Raw genomic sequence first — 23,303 nt, forward strand, 5'->3', positions numbered from 1 at the left:
CCTATAGTAAATAATAATGGAAAAGAATATGAGAAAGAATATGTGTATATATACGTGTAACTGAGTCACTTTGCTGTACACCAGAAACTAACACATTGTAAATCAACCATGCTTCAGTAAATAAGTTCCATGCCTGTACGTAAACACACACACACACACACACACACACACACTCTTGTATATATCCACACACAGCACCCCCCCCACCACTTTGCATGGTAGTATGGGACTGTAAAAATGATCCTGCATACTCGTAAGATCCTTGTCAATGGGAAAAATGATGTGCCCTTTAAAATTTTTGTCAAAATTAAAAATGATTTCATCATTGGTTATAAATATATGAGAAAGTGAAAACAATAGTAAACATACGTTTCTGGGGTTCTTCCCTGGTGGCTCAGACAGCAAAGAATCTGCCTGCAATGCAGGAGAACTGGGTTTGATCCCTGGGTCTGGAAGGTGTTTAGTTGATACACTATAATTTAAAGCATTAGAAACATTGAATATTAAACTGTTCTGTATCTTTGTTAAAAACTTACCTTAGCTTGAACAGTGTTTACCTGCTTCTTGTTGTGTAACATTAGATATGGAGCAAACATCTTCTGGATGCCTTGGCTTCCAACATTTTATCCTTTGTACTTTCAATGTCATGAATATCACTGAGAGTTCCTTTTTCGCTGGTGTCTCTTTCTCTGGGACAGCCTCATCCTTATCACCATCATCACTTTCCTTAATGTCTATGTCGAAGAGTTTGCTTGCACTAACTTCATCTGACACATATAACTCAGATTTCACTTCCAGCATTACTACTTTTTATCTCCTTCATTTTTATCTCTGAAGGCCAGTTCCCTCTTTTGATTGTCTGTTTTTGTAAAATTGCATGTGGGTTTATTCCTGGAGACTAGGCATCAATACAGTTACACACTGTGTGCTATTTGTGTATGAACTGAATAACATGCCCAGTGACTCATCAACAGACTTTGAAAGGGGTGTGATTGGTCAATGGACACAATACACATCTGTCATTTTCAAGCCACTTTTTCGACCAGTAAAATCTGTACTTAGGCAGCTACCCACGGTTCATATACCGTGGTTCCTGAAATTTGAACTATGTTGTTGGGAGACTGATATTCAAGAATACCAGTATTCTTGATATTTGATATTCTAATATTCAAGAATATCTGATATTCAAGAATCAAAATTAAATAATAGCTTCTCTGGAAATGCTGGATCTTAAACTATTGAGGACAGAGAGCCAGATAAATAATTTTAAAAAGTAAAGTGCCAAAGGCACATTTTAGAACTTAGTTGTCTTGAGATTTGAGTGAAATTAACTGAGACCCAATGAGAGGGTGAGAAGTTACCTTGATAATTAGAGTAGGATAGAGAGCAGAGGGTTGGCCTGACATTGTGAGGGAGGCAAACTATAATTGCTAGCATTTAAAGTGTTTATGTTCTTTATAGTCATGAGGTCATCATTTGTAAGGAAAGGTGATAGAACAGGAAACAGTATAGGAAAGAACCTTGAAACAGCATGTGTAGTATGAATTGAAGTCACTGAATACAAAATGAGCAGTATTGAAATGGTGAATGGGAAAGAACCATTTATTCTCTTTTTTGCTGTAGGAAAACACTCTTCAGGTTAATATTGGCTATAAAAAATATTGGTTATAAACTATAGTTCCATGCTTTCTGCCCTCATTTTAGTGAGTTTAATGATTTCTTGAGTATAAGATGTTTTGTAAAAGCTTTTAGAAGTAGGTAGCTCTTTTAGATCATCTGGAATTATGTTAGTATGTTTGAAACTTCCTCAGAACCTGGCCCAGCACTAAAGTTACTTTGTAGCACTAGCAGTAAAGATTTCCTGAACCAGATACAAATATCGCATGAAAGATGGAAGTTGAAACATCTAAGATTTGTGACAGTGTCTGACATATAAGCCCAGAATATGTTGTTGTTATTGTTGTTCACCTAAGTGGTGCCTGACTCTTTGCAACTCCATGAGCTGCATGCAGCATGCCAGACTTCCCTGTCCCTCACCATCTCCTAGAGTTTACCCCAGTTCTCATCCTCTGTCACCCCCTTTTCCTTCTGCCTTCAATCTTTCCGAGCATCAGGGTCTTTTCCAGTGAGTTGGCTGTTTGCATCAGGTGTCCAAAGTATTAGAGCTTCAGCTTCAGTATCAGTTCTTCCAATGAGTATTCAGGGTTGATTTCTTCTAAGATTGACTGGTTTGATCTCCTTATTCTTACTCTCCAGAGTATGTAATCAACTTAAAAACGATGCTGTTATGGAAGATTTGGCATATGAGAGTAGAGGTAAGTCTTGTTGGTATTTCATCCAGGCTTAACCACAGCTCCTTGTGCCAACCTGGGAAAGCTCAGGTTAAAAGAGATACCTTTCACTGGATTTCAGAAGTCAGTGAACCTAGCTAAACTTTATTAAAGTAAAAAGGGAAGAGAAGTTCAAGGATCATGAGCTTCAGAGACACTTCATTGTTACCTTATGTTAGAGATTCTTGTAGCAAGCCTCTTTTCTAGTGGTAATGTAAATATCGACTGAGTGTACACTTATTAACTTAGTTTTTACTAGATCAGTTATAGTTGCTTTAAATACTTGCCATTATTGCTGTCCTTTAAAAAAAACAAACAAACCTGAGATGTTTGGTAGATAAAACTCAAATCGTAGGGTTTTTTCTTTATCAGAAACAAATAATCCAAGCAGGGGAAGGAGAGAATGGAACAAATTGAGAAAGTACTGTTAACATATATGCACGACATGTGTAAAATGGATAACTAGTGGTAGCTGCTGTATGACACGGGGAACCCAGCCTGGTGCTCTGACCACCTAATGGGCCAGGATAGCAGATGGGGTGGGAGAGAGGATCAAGAAGGAGGGGCTGTGTTTGTGTGTGTGTGCGCGTGTGCCCATGTGCCCGTGTGTGTGTAGTTACAGCTAATTCAAGATGTTACCCGGCAGAAACCAACACAGCATTATAAAGCAGACTACCCTCCAGTTAACAACAAAAGAAACAAATAACCCACACCCTAAAGTGCAGTCCAGATGAATTTATCTACTGTACTTTACTTAGAATGAACCAAAAGAGCTGAGGCAGAGGCTGGCCGTCCATGGCTTGTCACTTCAGTTCTACTTAAATCTGTTAAACTTTTGGTAGGTTTGGAATGCCACAGCCATGTTCAGTGTAGTTAGTCAAGAAATGGTCTTACAGCTTCCTTTATTGAGTCTGGCAGATAAATAAGCAAATATTTTTCTTTAGCAGTGGCAAAATGAAGGAGTGTGTTCTCTTTACTCCTACATTAACTGAATATTCCCTTAGCAAGGCTGTAACTAATCTGTCAGTTTCTGTGTGAATTTGCTTTAGTGTGGTTTGGCATTCCTTCCAGATGCTGACATGGTGCAAGCTTAAATAGGGCACTTCCTAACCTCTCTGAGTCTCAGTTTCAGCTCAGTCGCTCAGTTGTGTCTGGCTCTTTGCGACCCCATGAATCGCAGCACGCCAGGGCTCCCTGTCCATCACCAACCTCCGGAGTTCACTCAAGCTCACGTCCATCGAGTCGGTGATGCCATCCAGCCATCTCATCCTCTGTCTTCCTCTTTTCCTCCTGCCCCCAATCCCTCCCAGCATCAGAGTCTTTTCCAATGAGTCAACTCTTTGCATGAGGTGGCCAAAGTACTGGAGTTGCAGCTTTAGCATCATTCCTTCCAAAGAACACTCGGGACTGATCTCATTTAGGATGGACTGGTTGGATCTCCTTGCAGTCCAAGGGACTCTCAAGAGTCTTCTCCAACACCACAGTTCAAAAGCATCAATTCTTCAGCGCTCAGCTTTGTTCACAGTCCAACTTTCACATCCATATGTGACCACTGGAAAAACCATAGCCTTGACTAGATAGACCTTTGTTGGCAAAGTAATGTCTCTGCTTTTTAATATGCTATCTAGGTTGGTCATAACTTTCCTTCCAAGGAGTAAGCGTCTTTTAATTTCATGGCTGCAACCACCATCTGCAGTGATTTTGGAGCCCCCCAGAATAAAGTCTAATACTGTTTCCACTGTTCCCCCATCTATTTGCCATGAAGTGATAGGACCAGATGCCATGATCTTAGTTTTCTGAATGTTGAGCTTTAGACCAGTTTAGTCATTTCTAAATTAGGGGTAATAATGATACTTGCCTTTTTAGAGTTGTTTGAAGATTTAATAGGATAATGAATATAGACTGCTTTGCAAACAATGAAGTTTGAATAGATGGTATCTATTATAATTTTCAGAACTTATATAACCAGCTAGTTCTATATATTTCAAATATGACTGCTTTTTAATTACAAATAGAGTAGGAATATGTTATTATATATATAAAGTATTATAGATAAAGAATACATTATTATGTAAAGTTAAAGTGTTATAGATAAGGCTGAAGAGCCTCTAATGGCTTTAGCCCTGATCTCTTCCACCAAAGGAACTATTTTATCAGTACATGTATCCTACCGTGTTGTCTTATTGGCCTTTATACATGCACACACGCCTGCATGTACACAGATAATATACAGGTAAATGTGTTTTCTACTTCATAGACCCAGTATAAAAAGATAATATTTAGTAATTTTGTAAATATTATGAGTACTAGTTATTAGAATTTATATATTATAGTCTCAGTAATCCAAGTATATGAGCTTCCCCGGGTGGCTCAGTGGTAAGGAAGCTGCCTGTTGTCGACCTTTGTGTTCAGCTTTCTCCAACTGAAGGCAGCTGTCTACCTTCACAAAATGCAGTCACCCCCAAACCTTTGTAGTTTGGAAGAACTCTAACACAGAAAAGTTGAAACGATCATCTGTATATTGTTCACCTAGAGTCCCGAGTGTTTTCTAAAAATTGCCATCTTATTTCTGTATATACTTTCTCAAGGCTGAATTATTTGAAAATAATATGCACATCATGACATATTTGTGTGTGTGTGTGTGCTCAGTCATTTCCGACTCTTTGCGACCCCATGAACTGTAGCCCACTTGGCTTCTCCGTGGAATTTTCCAGGCAAGAATACTGGAGTGGGTTGCCGTTTTCTCCTGCAGGGGATCCTCCCAACCCAGGGGTGGAACCTGTGTCTCTTGTATCTCCTGCATTGGCAGACGGGTTCTTTACTAGTTGAACCACCAGGGAAGCCCACTTGGAAGCCCCTAAATATTTCAGCATGTCTTTCCTAAATAAGGGTATGAACCTGATCACAAATCTGTTGTCATAACCTAAGAAAATAACAGCAGTTCCCTGTTACCTAATATTCACATTTGCCTAAATGGCTCTTTTCTGGCTTTTTAAAACTCTGGATTCATTCCAAGTTTATGCATTCCATTTAATTATAGCTCTTCAGTCTCTTTTAATCTAGGATAGAGATTGACATACTATAACTCATGTGTCAAGTCTGACTAGCCACCTGTTTCTATACAGCCCCCAAAGTAGGAATAGCTTTTACATTTCCCCCCTGTATTTTTTTTAATTGAGGTAAAATTTTCATAAATAAATTATTAACCACTTTAAAGTGTGCAGTGTATTGACATTTAATACCTTCAGTGCATTCTGTCTAGTTTTAAGACATTTTAAACACCCAAAAAGGAAACCCTGTACTGTTAAGCAGTGTCCCCATCAGCCCCTCCCTTCAGCTCCTGGGAAGCACTAGTTGACTATCTGTTCCTGTAGATTAGCCTATTCTGGATGTTTTATATAGTTGGAATAATATATGACCTTCTGTGTCAGGCTTCTTCCACTCGGCATGTTTTTGAGGTTCATTCACATGGTAGCCTGTATCAATATTTCATTCCTTTTTATGACTGAATAATATTTCCTGGATATAGGTATACCACACTTTATCTGCCCAGTGATGGATATTTGGGTTGTTTCTACCTTTTGGCTGTTTGGAATAGTGCTGTTGTGAACATGTGTAGATAAGTCGTTGTTTACATACGTCTTTTCAGTTCTTTGGCTTTTACATTTTTAAATGGTTGAAAACAATCCAAAGAACAGTATTTTATGGAAGATAGAAACTATATGAAATTCAGATTTCAATATCTGTAGATGAAGCCAAGTTTATGCACTTGTGTTGTCTCTGGCTGTTTTCATGCTACTGTGGCAGAGTTGAAATAGTTGTGATAGAGACCTTATGTCCCACAAAACCTAAAATATTTACTCTCTGGCCCCTTACAGTAAAAGTTTGCTGATTCTGTACAGTCCCTCTATCTTCTTTGTTTTTGTGACATAGATTTTTTTTTTCCCCAACTACTAAGTTTTTATTTTTAAAGCAGTCTTAGATTTGCAGAAAAATTGAGAAGAAAGTACAGAGTTCCCACATACCCCCACCTTGCCTCCCAGTTTCCCCTGTTATTAACATCTTGCATTAGTGTGGTACATTTTTATAATTGATGAACCTAAAGTGATAAAAGGACTTCGCTGGTGGCTTAGACGGTAAAGTGTCTGTCTACAATGCGGGAGACCCAGGTTCCATCCCTGGGTCGGGATGATCCCCTGGAGAAGGAAATGGCAACCCACTCCAGTACTATTGCCTGGAAAATCCCATGGATGGAGAAGCCTGGTAGACTACAGTCCATGGGTTCGCAAAGAATCGGACACGACTGAGCAACTTCACTTCAAAGTGATAAAACATTATCACCCAAAGTCTGTAGTTTATATTAGGGTTCCCTCTTTGTATTTATAGTTATTTGGGTTATATCCATAGTTTTGCCTTTATTAGAATGTCAGATAGTTGGAATCCAAATACAGTATTGTAGCCTTTTCAGACTAGTTTTTCTCACTTCATAATATACATTTAAGTTTCCTGTATCTCTTTGTGTCTTGCTAGTTCTTTTCATTGCTGAATAATACTCTGTAGTGGGGCTTCCCTGGTGGCTCAGTGGTAAAGAGTCTGCCTGCCAGTGCAGGAGATGTGGGTTCGATCTCTGGGTGAGGAAGAGCCTCTGGAGAATGAAAAGGCATTCGCTCCAGTATTCTTGCCTGGGAAATCCCATGGAAAGAGGAGCCTGCTGGGCTATAGTCTGTGGAGTCACAAAAGAATCTGACACAACTTGGCGACTAAACAGCAGCAACACTGCCTTGTATGGCTATACCATAGTTGGTTTATCCACTCACCTCGTGAAGGGCATGTTGGTTGCTTCCAGGTTTTGACACTTCTGAGTAAAACTGCTGTATGTGTTTGTATACCGATTTTGGTGTGTGGACATAGGTTTTCAGCTCCTTTTGTGAATATTATCTCCCAGTCTGTGATTTCCCCTTTTATTCTCTTGAAGAATGTATTTCACAGAGCAGAGGTTTTTTTTATTCTAATGAAGACTAATATACCAAATTTTTGTTTTGTGGATTGTGCTTTTGGTACTGTGTCTTAAAAACTCTAAACCCGGGGTCATTTCAGATTTTTCCTGTTATCTTCTAGAAGCTTTCTGTTGTCTGTTTAGGTCTATGGTCCATTTTGAGTTAATTTGTGAAATACATAAGGTTTATTGCTTGGATATTTTTATTCCATGATTGTCTAGTTGTTTCAGCACCAGTTGTTGAAAAGACTGCGTTCATTCCACGGGAAGGTGTTGAATTGCCCTTGGTCCTCTGTCAGAAATCAGTTGACTGTACTCATGTGAGTGACATTGTTTTTTAAAAATGTGACACATTCTGGATTTGTCTCTTCCCTCCTTGTGTACTTTGTTTTTCTAAACTGTATTCCTTGTAAACTAGAACTTGAGTCTAGAGGATTCGATTCATGTTAAACATTTGGCAAGGATGCTTCCTGGGTGATTGAGAACTTCATATTGGATCAAGTCAGAAGGGGCACAGTGCTCAGTTGCCCCCCTGGTAGTGATGGTTAAGACTGGTTAAGGTGGTAACAAGCAGAACTCTTCATTGTAAAGATATGTTTTCCCTTTGTAGTTAGTAAGTTCTCTTGGAATAGTACTTTGGACAGGTAATAAATGAATATTTGAATCTGTATTTGTCAGACATGCGCTAGATTCTTGGAAGGCAGCAGTAAAAAGATTTCTGCCCCCACGGAATTTGCCCTTTCCCCTCCAGGTCTGAAGATAGTAGTGGGATTGGGTCTATGCTAGGAGAGGGGTACACTTGCAATTTAGGGTAGGCTCATACCAGAAAAATAAGATCATTGAAAAAGTTTCAACCAGTAAGGACAGACTTTCAGTATGGGATGATGTAAAACTTCTGGAGAAGGGTAGTCATGTTGGTTGTATAACAGTGTGAATGCCGCTGAACTATACATGTAAAAATGGTTAAAAATGTTACATTATGTGTAGGTTACTATAATTTTTTAAAAAATATAATATGTGCCATTATAATGCATCATTGAACTTAGCCCTGCCTCCCTGCCTTTTTTCTGATAATTTTCCTCAGGCTTCTTATTGGTCTATTTGGACTAATTGAGAAGCACCTTCTGAGATAAAATCCTGTAGTTCAGTTCTGGTAGAGAGGAAGAGGCAGTGATATCATGTTTCATTCACTGCCTCCAGTAGAGTTTGTCTTTGTAGCCTCTAAGGGAGTCCACTGTTGAGATCGCTGGGTGTCGTGGATTGTGCCCAGGCTGTGGGTGGAGCTTCAGCTGTCCGTGCAGACAGGCTCTGCCTTTCACTGTCCGCTGTTTCCATTTGTTGCAGTTCGCCAGATGCAGGCCTGCCTTTGCCAGGATAAGGAGAGACATCTACAGCTTGAACCATTGTCTGAATACTGCTGTTTTGACCCAGGGAATCCTGTAGATTCAGGAGGAGAGCAGTAACCATAATGCCAGCAGCAAAGTGATTGTTGACCAGTTTGCTGTGAAGGCAGGCCCTTCACTTAGGAAGTAAACCTGTATTAAGAGCAGGAGCTCTGTTTAGAGGGAAGGAAAGAGCACCTTTGTTTGTGGCAATGGAGCTTGGATAACCCCTCTTCCCTTCGTATTTACCTGAACTGACTGTGGAAGAGGAGGTGGTAGAAAAGCATTAGAGATGGCTGTGGCAACAGCATGAAACCATGGTAAGGTAAATTATACCTATTCTGTAGACATTTTATCCATCCGAAACCTTTAGTTGCCTTCATGTTGGAGAATATCTAGATTCTCAGAATATATCAGAGAATATCACAGATTCTCAGTTTTCAGCATACAGATGATAGGTTATGTGCACACAGCCTTTGGCTTGGCAGTAGTGTAGGGAAATTAGCATGTGGGAGGGTGTTTTCAGTTTTTGACTGCAGTAGGAAGCACCTTTTTCAGTTAGGAGCCAGTATACTCATACACTTGGGTATACATAATTGTAACAAAAGTTTCAGGAAATGGTAACCCATACTGTGTTTTCTGATACTCTCCACTTCATTCTGTTCCTACTATTTCATTTAAAAAATGCATAAATGACATAAATTAATTTTTATGACCCAGGATTTAAACAGGATTGCTATGAAACAGTGGTTCCCGCAGTATGGTACATACTCAGGATTCTTTTAAGTATAGGAATCTGTGAGGTCAAAACTGTCTTTGTAGTAATACTAAGATGTTATTTGCCTTTTTCTGTCTCATTCTCTAATTAAAGTGAAGATTTTCTAGAAATACACTGGAGTTTTCCAGAACTATTTGATGTGTGATGATATCACTCAGGATTAATTGAATGTGTATTTGTGTGTTCCTCTGTTTTCTAAAATTTTGTAAAGTAGTAGGATTTATATGTGTTTTTTTCAGAGATTAACTCATTTTTTGGTACTCATTGTGCTCTTTGGAGAAGGCGATGGCACCCCATTCCAGTACTCTTGCCTGGAAAATCCCATGGATGGAGGAGCCTGGTGGGCTGCAGTCCATGGGGTCGCGAAGAGTCGGACACGACTGAGCGACTTCACTTTCACCTTTCACTTTCATGCATTGGAGAAGGAAATGGCAGCCCACTCCAGTACTCTTGCCTGGAGAATCCCAGGGACAGCAAAGCCTGGTAGGCTGCCGTCTATGGGGTCACACAGAGTCGGACACGACTGAAGCAACTTAGCAGCAGCATTGTGCTCTTAACTAGCTGCTTTTGATGCAGTTCAGTCACTCAGTCGTGTCCGACTCTTTACGACCCCGTGAATTGCAGCACGCCAGGCTTCCCTGTCCATCACCAACTCCCGGAGTTTACCCAAACTCATGTGCATCGAGTCGGTGATACGATCCAGCCATCTCATCCTCTGTCGTCCCCTTCTCCTCCTGCCCCCAATCCCTCCCAGCATCAGTCTTTTCCAATGCGTCAACTCTTTGCCTGAGGTGGCTAGAATATTGGAGTTTCAGCTTTAGCATCAGGCCTTCCAATGAACATCCAGGTCTGATATCCTTTAGGATGGACTGGTTGGATCTCCTTGCAGTCCAAGGGACTCTCAAGAGTCTTCTCCAACAACACAGTTCAAAAACATCAATTCTTCGGCACTCAGCCTTCTTCACAGTCCAACTCTCACATCCATACATGACCACTGGAAAAACCATAGCCTTGACTAGACGGACCTTTGTTGGCAAAGTAATGTCTCTGCTTTTTAATATGCTATCTAAGTTGGTCATAACTTTCCTTCCAAGGAGTAAGCGTCTTTTAATTTCATGGCTGCAGTCACCATCTGCAATGATTTTGGAGCCCCCCAAAATAAAATCTAACACTGTTTCCCCATCTATTTGCCATGAAGTGATGGGACCAGATGCCATGATCTTAGTTTTTTGAATGTTGAGCTTTAAGCCAACTTTTTCACTCTCCTCTTTCACTTTCATCAAGAGGCTTTTTAGTCCCTCTTCACTTTCTGCCATAAGGGTGGTGTCATCTGCATGTCTGAGGTTATTGATATTTCTCCCGGCAATCTTTGATTCCAGCTGGTGCTTCCTCCAGCCCAGCGTTTCTCTTGATATTCTCTGCATATAAGTTAAATAAGCAGAGTGACAATATACAGCCTTGACATACTCCTTTCCCGACTTGGAACCAGTCTGTTGTTCATGTCCAATTCTAAATGTTGCTTCCTGAATTGCATATAGGTTTCTCAAGAGGCAGGTCAGGTGGTCTGGTATTCCCATCTCTTTCAGAATTTTCCACAGTTTACTGTGATCCACACAGTCAAAGGCTTTGGTGTAGTCAGTAAAGCAGAAATAGATGTTTTTCTGGAACTCTTGCTTTTTAATTGATCAAGCGGATGTTGATCTCTGGTTCCTCTGCCTTTTCTAAAACCAGCTTAAACATCTGGGGATTACACCTACTCTAATCTTTGTAACTTCATCATGGTCCAGTGAAACATTACTTTGAAATCCTGAAGTTTTTCTTGAGCCTTTGTGGAAATTCAAGGCTTGTTTTGCAATTTCATATTTAGAAATTCTTCCATTTTAATTTGTAATCACTGAATATTGACCTGTATAACCCATATATACAAAAGCTGTTTGGGGTCCTCAGTAATTTTTAAGAGTGTAAGGGATTGAGACCAGAAAATTCCAGAACTTCTGTTGTAGGGATTAAGAATAGCTACTTGTTAAGTAATTCTGGTTTGTTACCTAACTTTTTTGATTCTTTCTTCATAACTAAAATTGACATTTTACTGTCTTCATTGGATTATTGTAAGGATTATAAATAAGCTATAAAAGTGGGTTTGAAAATGCTTAACACAAGGAGGCATTCATGTGTTAGCTATTATTATGATAGAAAATGTAATAACATCTAGTCACATTGATATTCAGCTGTAGCATTTCATAGCAACACTCACCTGTGTGAAAGTGGACTGTCTCAATCTGTTCTAAGTTCTTTTTTGCATTCTGCTCTTGCCTATGCCTCTAGTCTTTTCTTAATTAAGTGAGTTTTGTTTTCTAAACAAATTATGAGCTTCTGGAAAACAGCCACTCACTTCTATATTTTATTTCCTGTCTTGGACAGAACTCAGCCTACAATAAGTACTCAGGACATGTAAATTCTGGTACAAAAGCCATGGGACTCACCAGCTTAGAATCTCTATGAGGATGATGGTGGGGAAAGAGCTGTTAGGTCTCTGTTCTAAGTCTTTACTCTGTCTCTCTTAGAAACTTTCTTTGAGTACTGAACAAGCTTTCTAACAAGTATAATGAAGGATGAAGTATGGTTTATCAAATCCCTTCAATTTCTTTGTCTATTCCCCTTCCTCTTGGCAGTATAAAATTTAACATAATTTACTTTTCCCTAGGGTTTTTTCTCATTACATCCCAACAATACAAGAGAATCATAGCAGTAGATGCCAAATAATTCAGATTGGCATGATTTAATTTTTATTTTCTAGAAATGTATATAATTATTACTCCTGTAATATCTTCTGAGATTTTAGAGCAGCACAGGCAGGCAGGTGTGAAATTTATTTTATGTCAATAATTGAACTGTGCTGTAAACCTTCTCTTTTTTTGGTCACTTCTCTTTTTTCCTTTAGTCTTATCTTCAGTCTTCTGTTCTAGTCTGTCTTGATGTCCGAAAACTTCTTCTTGTATAAATAAGCACGTAGCTCCTCTGTTCTGGCTCTGCACTTCCCCTGTTCACATGTGACTGTTCCTTTAATGGTCATATTATTCCTGAAACGTTGATTTCTGGGTTCCTTCTACCCAGAAATCAACAACAGTAGAACCAACTCTACCACTTAGGCTTCTAAATAACACCTTCCAGGAATGACCACTTATATTAAATTAAAAGAGCTGGCAGTGTGGGGATGACCAGGGTACAGTTGTTGGATTTCATGAAATTTTATCCCTAGGATTAGGTGTTTGGTATAAGAGGATTTAGAGATGGTGGAACCATGAAAGAGCTCCTGAGAGGGTTAGGCTTAGAAAACTTACTAGAAGTCTGCCACCTGGGATGATAAAGAAGGAGAAAACCTTATCCAGTGTTTAATGCTATATGAGAAAAGGCATGTCAAGTAGGACTTGTCTCTAGCCACGTAAACCAAATCACTCTTTTTGGGAAAGATATTTATTTCCCAATCCAGTGTTGCTTCCTGTTCAAATCCACAATTCTTAATAGTTTTTGAGCTCATGCCGGCTTTTTTGTGTCTTTTATCTCACCCTCATCCAGTCCTGTGCCATGGCTTCTGTTACAATTGTTCGTTAAGTGGCTCTTACACAGTGAGAGGCAGAACTGTTACTTGAACCCTAGGCTCTGCCACTACTCCACTTAGCCTCTTTGTATAGGGCACTCATTGGAAAAGCCCCTGATGCTGGGAAAGACTGAAGGCAGGAGGAGACGGGGAAGACAGAGGATGAGATGGTTGGATGGCTTCACTGACTCAGTGGACATGAGTTTGAGCAAGCTTGGGGAGTTAGTGATGGACAGGGAATCCTGGTGTGCATGGGGTCTCAAAGAGTTGTACACAACTGAGCAACTGAACTGATAGGGCACTTTACAGTTTGCAGAGTGTTTTTGCATATGTACATTTAAACCTCACCACAATCCTGTGGTGTCAAGAATTAAGTGAAATTATTGACATATTCACACAAGAAAATGAAAGCTTAGGGAATTCAAAGCTCAAAGTACCAGTATCTAGACCCAGGCCGATACCCACTCCAACTCTGGTTGCTTTGTTCTCCTTATGTAGTTTTGCTGAAGATAATAAGTGATAAATGGAGTCATACCTGCAGGTAAATTTTTCTAAGAATGTTCACTTGGTTGGGAGGTGATTGGCAATGTTTTAAATGTCTGGAGGAATTTAGCAAACCTGGTCATTAACTTGCATTATTGGATTCTCTCTTAGCTTGAATATAACTGCTTTATTGAGTATTCCTTTTGCTGTTGGGCTTCTTAGTGCAGTGGGTTACTTTGCCACTTCTACTACATTCCTAGGTCAATTCAGAAGTGAAGACTCAATTTTCTGTGCCTTAACCGTAGTCGACACAAATGAATGACTGAAAGATGGGAAGTGGTCTTGCCAGGATTCTAGTGCGGCATGGCAGTGGGGGAGGGGAAGAGTATATGTGTCTGGGGGGGATATTGTCAAATACCAGCTCTTGATTGTTTGCCAGTTCCTTCCAGAGCTTCTGCTCCTTAACATGGAATTTCATGACTCCTCTAAATCTAAGGTTTGACAGTTTGAAAGAAGTCATTTGTTGGTTAAGAGATTGACCTTTGTCTATGAATCAAAGCATTAGTCAGAGCTCCAGAGAGGAAGGCCATAGAGGAACACATGTTGATCAGAGGGATATAGCAAGGCTGGAAATAGGTGCATTTATGGAATATCTTCTGGCTTCAAGTGACTGCTTGCTGTCTCCCCTAACTCACCTAAAATTTAGGAGAAGCAGTGTGTGTGACACCTTTAATGGTTCATATCATTGACTGAGTAAGTAGAGTTAATGTTTTCCAAAATCAACTGTCCTTTCAGGTTCACTTTACCTTTCTTAGTGACTGGCAGATGGTTCTTACTTCCCTTTTAAATTTGAGGTAAACTTGTAGGGGCTTTATCTTTTTCTATAAATTGTTTTGCCCAACAGCTTCACTAATCTTCACCTTCTAGGAACTGGAAATGGCTCTGCTTGTGCCATCTATCATACTAATGACTTACAGTTGCATCAATTACAGAAGATGGTGAAGAAACTAGGCATTATCTTTGTTTCTGCATTCTAGGTGTCTGTTGCTATAGAAACAAACAGGCAGTAAACATAGCTGTTCAGGGACTATTTGAATCTCAGAGGATGTTCATTGGCTAATGAAAATAAGTTAAGACATTTGTTGAGTTGAGGGACAAACTGAATATTTCTGAGTTCATTACTGTTTCCATTTTTAATGGGTGGTATTTTCCATTTTGTTTATGTGTGGGTAATTTGAAGATTATTTCCTAGTGATCAGTCCTTCCAAAATTCCCTTTTCTGCTCTGGGAGATAAAAATTAGAAAAAGGAAACGTTTTATATTCCTTTTAGATAATGATTTCACTTAACTCAGAGTAACTTTTGAATGTCAGATAGTAAGAGTGCTAAGTTTAAGAAGTATTCTGTGGTTACAAAAAGGAGGTGAAGATTTGAGAGTGGTACAGAAAGTAGAGTGAGGAATTACACATCTTTTTTCCCCAGCTACTTAAGAAGTAAAACCCCCAAGGTGACTTGGACATTGACAAATGCTGTTATTTCCAGTTTCTCTGATGGTTTGACTGGGCTTCTTTTGGAGGATAAACTGATCGAACATTTGCATGTTGATAGAACGTGTAATATTGCTGAGTACTGCTTTTGCCAGTATCTAAGAAGAAAAGTGTATGTATATTCTAGTAAAAACCTTTAGGGGAATGAAAATGTGCCTTTTCTGTAATGTCTGAACTCACATTATTTCTCTTCAGGATGGTGTTGAGATGCCTGTCTTCATCATGAATTTCATAGACTGATTTTGCTACTTACAGCAGTTTTTGTCTTTTATAGAATTGTGGCACTTTCATGATTAATTGTGCAGCAGGCACCCTGAACAGTTGATTATACCAAATAGTTTGCAGAAAAGCAGGGAACGTTGATGGAAGAGATCCAGCACTGTAACTCATTTCTCAGCCAGTTGGTTTTTTGGAGGACATATTTGTGGTTGAGGGAGTGAATCCTGACTCAGGATTTGGGGCTTATTCTGTACACACTAAGTATTTGACATTAGTTCTGAGGGAACTTTTAGGGGAGAAGTTCACTTTGTGTTGCGTATCCCTCTGCTTTTGAGCATTCTGCCTTCTCAGCTGTCTTTTTTTCTTTTTTTAAAATCAGAGACTTAGATGTGAATATGCTTCTTGCCAAATTTCTATTTATGGATTACTCTGTCTTGTTGGAATTACTGTGATCTGCTAATGTTTTGTATATATAGAAAGTGTTCTTTGTGCTGTTGGTCTCTGCATAAGTTGATCTTCAGTTAGCCCAGAAATATTTGAAGGCTAAACTGTCAACAAAAGAAATGCAAGCTTTTCAGCTGTGTAGTTGATAAGTACGCGTTCTTTGTAATACAGTGAAGCAGTTGTGTTAAAATTAAGCATGTGTCTTCCTTTATCCTTGTCCTCAAGCCTCTTAGTATTTTAAGGGCAGTGGGTGTTACATCTAAAGGTAAAAACTTGTGCCCAAGGTTTAGTCACTGTAAGGCAGTGATTCCTACTGTTTTTGTACTACCTTAGGATATTGCCATTAAATTTCTCATTGGATGTAATGAAGTTACCACATTTTTCTCAACAAATTACTTTTATTTTTGAAAAATGTTATTCATCTTCTGTTAAGGAGAGCCTCAGTAATCCAGTGGGAAGGAGTTCAGTTCAGTTGCTCAGTCATGTCCGACGCTTTGCGACCCCATGGACTGCTGCACGCCAGGCTTCCCTGTCCTTCACCATCTCCTGGAGATTGCTCAAATTTATGTCCATTGAGTCAGTAATGCCATCCATCAATCTCATCTTCTGTCATCCCTTTCTCCTGCCTTCAGTCTTTCCTAGCATCAGGGCCTTTTACTTTCTTTAATGAGTCGGCCCTTTGCATCGGGTGGCCAACGTATTGCTGCTTCAGTTTCAGCATCAGTCCTTGTAATAAATATTCAAGATTGATTTCCTTTAGGATTGACTGGTTTAATCTCCTTTCAGTCCAAAATACTCTCAGTTCAAAAGCTACAGAGGTCACTGCTACAGAGGAGCAATATAGAATCTATATCCATAGTCCTTGGCACTTAGTAGATGTTCAGTAAAGTTATATTGAATGAGAAAACATTTCTACTCTTAAGTGGAGCCTTCATCAACCATTCTACTACTCCTTCCTCTTGGACTTGAATAAATTCTGTATCTCCCTGTCTTAATACATCTCACATTAATGGTAATACTGTAATTTATTTACATGTCTGTCTCCCCCTACTGGCCAGAAATCTTAGCTCTAGACTGTGCCTTTTATCTTTGTATGCAGAGCATCTGGCTATAACTCCATAATGAGTGCCCTGTTATATGAATAAGTGTTCAAATAATTTTTATACCACAAACATGTACACACATAGAAAGGTGGCAGGCAGTGATTCATCTACATATGTACCTGCTCCAGTGTGTGATCTTACAGTAATATTGGATTTTCAAAAATATGGAAAGAAAGAAAATGAGAACAACACCTTAAAGGTTAGTTGATTTTTAGGATATATATGTATTCATATACATGACTTCCCTGGTGGCTCAGATGGTAAAGCGTCTGCCTGCAGTTTGGGAGATCCAGATTCGATCCCTGGGTTGGGAAGATCTCCTGGAGAAGGAAATGGCAACCCACTCCAGTATTCCTGCCTGGAGAATCCCAGGTTCGGGGGAGCCTGGTAGGCTACAGTCCATGGGGTCGCAAAGAGTTGGACACGACTGAGCAACTTCACTTCACTTCACTTTTGGATTCATACTTTTGTGAAGGGGACCAGTTGAGAACCTGAGCTTGCTTCTTTCTTTGAAGATGTATAAGAGCTTATTAAGCACTTATCAAGTAGGAATTTGGTGTGTGTTGGAAAGGTTCAGATGTAATCTGTATCACTTTATAAATTTATAAAAAGATGCCCCCAAACTTTTTGTTTAAAGCAATATCATGATGTGGGACGTGAAAATATAGTTGTTGCTTGGCTTCTTATACCATCACCAGCGAAGAGGCTGTGTAATTAAAACTTTTCTCTAAGGTAGTGAGGTAGATCTATCTCAGATCAGAACTTAGAGACAGTAGGAAATGTAGAAATGAATCTCGGTTAAAAAAAAATGTTGGCAACATCATCTTTACAGAAAGTGTGTGGTAAATGTCCCTGACTACAAATATAGAGAATGAAAACAAAATTTAATTAGCATATATAATAAACATACTAGGTTCAAAGCACTCTTTGATGTAAAGTGGTCTCTGGTTAGAAATTGCAATATTTTTATTTCAGCCAAAATAACAATGTCCAGGAAGACAACCAGTAAAAGCTAGAATTAGAAGTCAGGATTGGTGAAATGTTAAATAACATTTAAGGGAAATGTCGTATCCCTTAGCACGTATCAGAAACCTCCCTCCCTTGGGAAGATATTTTGCTCATCTTTCTACCAGGCATGCTGTTCTGGTTTATAGACTGCTTCGTTGCCAACACCCCCACCACTTCACGTCCTTGCTCTGCCGGAGCCATTTCAGTTTTCTGGGATCTCCTTTGACAGTTACTTCAGCTGCCCCAAGCCCCTGGTCTGGCCAGAGTTCGTCACTTAGTGATTTCAGTAGTAGAGAGTAGTGGTTAAGACCATGGGTTCTAGAATTGGGTCCCAGTCCCAGCTGGACCAGTTACTAGCTTTGTAACTTGGGCAGGTTACTCTGTCCTTCATTTGCCTTTTGTCATAGAGAAGAGAGGATAGTATCCTTACATGTGTTAATGCATGCAGAATGCTTGTTACAGTACTTGGCACATAGTCAACACTGGAATGTTAACTGCTGTTACTACTTTTTCCTGGCATCATAGTTCACTTCAAACCAGTAGCCCTTCTGGGTGTCATTAATAAAAAAGCAACTGCCTTTTCATACTTTATACAATTTCTTCATTCTCTGACTCCTTTGATCCCTTGGGGAATGGTAATTGCCTAAGCTCTCCAGAAATAACTGCCTTAACATCTGGTTGATTGAGATACACGGAGATTTGTTTAATATGGGGGGGCGGTGGGGAGGACAGGAGGATGATGTGGAAGTCCCTTGGAGGGCTGCCCTACCAACCCACCACTCGTGCCTCTCAGTGTCCCTAGTCAGGACAGAGTGGGGCTATAGGTCAGCAAAATGTCAACACAGTATAATACAATGTAAGAGAGAGCAAGGCTGAGAATCAGGTGGTGAGGACTTTATTGTAGAGCACAAAGGGACCTTGTATTATTTACCTCCAAGGGAAAATTAGGATCTAGAGAGGTTAAATGATTCACTTAACTGCCTAAGATCACACAGTAAAGTGTCTGTAGTAGAACTGACAAGGGATAAGCTCTCCTTTTAGATAGTTTAGCTTTCTTGTTTTTCTGTTTTCTAAAAGGGTAAACTTAGGTCAGTTTTACCTTTCTTCTTTGTAAAATAATTCCATCATATTTCCTGATTCTCAGAAGTTATCGTAGGCAAAAACTATTTGATATAAAATGAAGGAATTGTACAGTGACTCTTAACGGGAGGTTTTTGATATATTGCATTATTTTTAGAAATTGGAAGATATTTGCAACAAAACTTGCCATTCTGACCATTTTAAGCAAATTAATTCAGTGGTGTTAATTCACAGTGTGGTGCTGGCATCATTACTGTTTCCAAAACTTTTTTCATTACCCCAGATAGAAATTGTATAATCATAAAATGGTGACTTCCCTTTCCTCCTCCCCCCAGCCCCTAGTAATCTCTAATCTCTTTCTGTCTCTATGAATTTGTCTATTTTAGGTATCTCATAAGTGGAATCATACAATATTTTATCTTTTGTCTGACCTGTTTCACTTAGCATAATGTCTTCAGGGTTTACCCATGTTGCTGCAGGTGTCAGATCTCCATTTTGTTTTATAGCTGAATAATATTTCGTTGTATATATATAAATACTACATTTTATTTGTCAATGGAAATTTGGGGCTGTTTCCGTTTTTTTTGTTTGTTTGTTTGTTTTTTTGACCATCATGAATAATGGCATTATGAACACTGGGGTTGTAGTTTCTGAGTCCCTGCTTTTGGTTGTTTTCTTTTGGTTCTAGAAGTAGAATTACTGGATCATATGGCAGTTCTGTGTTAAGTCTTTTGAGGAATTGCTGTACTTTTTTTTCACACAGGCTGCAACCAGCAGTGCATAAGCATTTTAGTTCCCCACTTCCTTGATAACTTTTGTTATTTTGTGGGGTTTTTTTTTTTTTTTTTGGTGATAGGAATCTTAAAGGATGTGAAGTAGTATCTCCTCACTATGGGTTTGATTTGTGGTGATGTTTGGCATCTTTTCCAGTGCATATTGACCATTTGGGTGTCTTCTTTGGAGAAATTCCTATTTTAGTCCTTTGCCCATTTTTGAATTGGGTTGTTTCTTTTGTTGTTGTTGAATTACAAGAGTCCTTTATATATTCTAGATACTAATCCCATGTCAGATGTATGGTTTGCAGATATTTTCTCCTGCGGTTTCTTTTCACTCTGTTGATAGTGTTTTTTACACAAATTTTAAAAATTTTGATGAAGTCCAGTTTACCTATTTTTTTTTTCTTTTGCTTTTGCTGTCATTTTAAAAAATCCTCCTTAAAGCTAATGCTGTGAAGATTTTCCCTTGTTTACTTCTAAGAATTTTATAGTTTTAGCTGTTAGTTTAGGTCTTTGATGTGTTTTGAGTTAATTTTTTGTACCAAATGAAATGGTTTAAGGTAAGGGTCTGACACATTCTCTTGAATGCAGATACCTAGTTTCCCTTGCATCTTTTGATGAAAATATTTTTAATCTTTAATTTAAATCTCACAGCCACATGTGGCTAGCAGCTAACATTTTGGACAGCTCGGATCTAGCTGATCTTTAATTTTTCTCCTTTAATCTGTTAATGTGGTAAATGACATTAGTCGATGGAGTGGAAATTCTCAGAACTAACAAACTGCTTTTGCATTTCTGGCACAGCATGGTGGTTCATGAAATACTTAAGGACTTTTTAAAGTCACTTATCTATATGTCCTTTCATATAAAGTCAACTGAAATGGCTATGAAAATTTAGAAGAAAATTTTGCTTTCTCAAAAAATGTTATTAGGCAAGATTTGGTCTGGTCTTTATTCTTATAAAAATACATTGCTTTACTTTAATATGTGCATTGTATCAACCTTTTTTCTGTTATAGACTGCCCACCATTATTTTGTATTGAGATAGAATTCATATGCTATTCAATTCACCCTTTTAAAGTGTACAACTCAGGGACTTCCCTGGTGGTCCAGTGGCTAAGACTCCATATTCCCAGCGCAGGGGGCCTGGGTTCAGTCTTGCTCAGGGAACTAGATCCACATGCCGCCACTAAGAGCTTGCATACCGCAACAAAGAGTGACAATGCCACATACCTCAATTGAGACCCAACGCAGCCAAATAAATATTTTTTAAAATAATAATAAAGTGTACAATTCAGTAGTTTTTAGTAAATCTACAAAGTTGTGAAAACATTCAAGTGAAGTCATGTCCAGCTCTTTGTGACCCAGTGGACTGAAGCTTACCAGGCTCCTCCATCCACGGAATTTTCCAGGCAAGGGTACTGGAGTGGGTTGCCACTTCCTTCTCCAGGGGATCTTCCCAACCCAGGGATCGAACCCAGGTTTCCTGCATTGTAGACAGACACTTTACCGTCTGAGCCACCAGGGAAGTCCTCTGTGAAAACATTACTAGTATCTAATTCTAAAATATTTTCATCACCCCAGTACACATTAGCAGTTACTCTCCATCTCTCTTCTCTCCAGCCTATGTCTTTATAGATTCTGTACATTTCAGATAAAGGTAATCATAAAATATATGGTCTTTTGTAATTAGCTTATTTCACTTAGTGTTTTTGTCGAAGTTCATCTGTGGTTGCAGCATTTCTCAGTACTTCACTCCCTTCTATTATTGCTTAACTATATTCCATTGTATGGATATATTGCTCAGTCCCTAAGTTGTGTCCAACTCTTTGCCACCCCATGGACTGCAGCACTCCAGGCTTCCATGTCCTTCACCATCTCCCTGAGTTTGCTCAAACTTATTTCCATTGAGTCAGTAATGTCATCCAACCATCTTATCCTCTCACGCCGTCTTCTCCTCTTGCCCTCAATCTTTCTCAGCATCAGGGTCTTTTCCAGTGAGTCAGCTCTTTGCATCAGGTGGCCAAAGTATTGGAGCGCCAGCTTCAGCACCAGTTCTTCCAATGAATATTCAGGGTTGACTTCCTTTAGGATTGACTGGCTTGATCTCCTTGCTGTCCAAGGGACTCTCAAGAGTCTTTTCCAGCACCACAGTTCAAAAGCATCAGTTCTTCAGCTCTCAGCCTCCTTTATGATCCAACTCTCACATCCATACATGACTGCTGGAAAAACCGAAGCTTTGACTATACAGACCTTTGTTGGCAAAATGATTATCTCTACTTTTTAATACGCTGTCTAGGTTTGTCATAGCTATTCTTCCAGGGAGCAAGGATCTTTTAATTTCAAGCGTGGCTGCAGTCACCATCTGCATTGATTTTGGAGCCCAAGAAAATGAAATCTGACAGTTTCCACATTTTCTCCATCTATTTGCCATGTAGTTATAGGACCACATGCCATGATCTTCACTTTTTGAAAGTTGAGTTTTAAACCAGCTTTTTCACTCTCCTCTTTTCACCTTCATCAAAAGGCTCTTTAGTACCTCTTCACTTTCTGCCCTTAAAGTGTTATCATTTGCATACTTGAGGTTATTGATATTTCTCCCCACAATTTTTTAATTTTTATTTATTTTTTTCTCCCCACAATCTTGATTCCAGATTATGCTTCATCCAGCCCAGCATTTCTCATGATATACTCTGCATATAAGTTAAATAAGCAGCGTGACAATATACAGCCTACAAGTACTCCTTTCCCAATTTTGAACCAGTCCATTGTTCCATGTCCAATTGTAACTTTTGCTGCTCGTCCTGCATATAGGTTTCTCAGGAGGCAGGTAATGTGGTCTGGCACTCCCATCTTATTAAGAATATCCACAGTTTGTTTTGATCCACACAATCATAGGGATTACCATAGTCAATGAACCAGAAGTAAATGTTTTTTTTGGAATCCCCTTGCTTTTTCTATGATTCTGACAGATGTTGGCAATTTGATCTCTGATTCCTCTGCCTATTCTGAATCCAGCTTGTACAGCTGGAAGTTCTTGGTTCACGTACTACTGAAGCCTGGCTTGAAGGATTTTCAGCATAATCTTGCTGGCATGTGAAAGAAGTGCAATTGTGTGGTGATTTGAGCTTTCTTTGGTATTGCTTTTCTTTGGGATTGGCATGAAAACTGACCTTTTCCAGTCCTGTGGCCACTGCTGAGTTTTCCAAATTTGCTGGCATATTGAGTGCAGCACTTAAACAGCATCATCTTTTAAGATTTGAAATAGCTCAGCTGAAACTCCATCACTTCTACTAGTTTTGTTTGTAGTAATGCGTCCTAAGGCCCACTTGACTTCACACTCCAAGATGTCTGACTCTGGGTGAGTGACCACATCATCATGGTTGTCTGAATCCTTAAGAGCTTTCTTGTACGGTTTTTCCATGTATATTTGCCACCTTTTCTTAATCTCTTCTGCTTCTGTTAGGTTCTTGCCAATTTTGTCCTTTACTGTGCCCATCTTTGCATGAAATGTTCCCCTGGTATCTCCAGTTTTCTGAAAGAGATCTCTAGTCTTTCCC

General features: G+C 39.2%; 1 protein-coding gene across 4 annotated transcripts in view; it reads left to right on the forward strand.

Moving 5' to 3' along the window:
• KDM2A (lysine demethylase 2A) overlaps positions 1-23,303 on the forward strand; it is a 91,179-nt gene that overhangs the window by 23,465 nt on the left and 44,411 nt on the right. Inside the window, exon 3 of one of the 4 annotated variants that reach the window (XM_052661611.1) lies at positions 2,257-2,315. The exons of the other annotated variants lie outside the window; for them this stretch is intronic. Coding sequence (XP_052517571.1) covers positions 2,280-2,315 — 36 coding nt within the window. The 5' untranslated portion in view covers positions 2,257-2,279. The remainder of the gene's footprint in view (positions 1-2,256; positions 2,316-23,303) is intronic. 4 annotated transcript variants of the gene reach the window in all.

This window comes from Budorcas taxicolor, chromosome 25, assembly GCF_023091745.1.
Source record: "Budorcas taxicolor isolate Tak-1 chromosome 25, Takin1.1, whole genome shotgun sequence".
Classification (NCBI taxonomy): Eukaryota; Metazoa; Chordata; class Mammalia; order Artiodactyla; family Bovidae; genus Budorcas; species Budorcas taxicolor.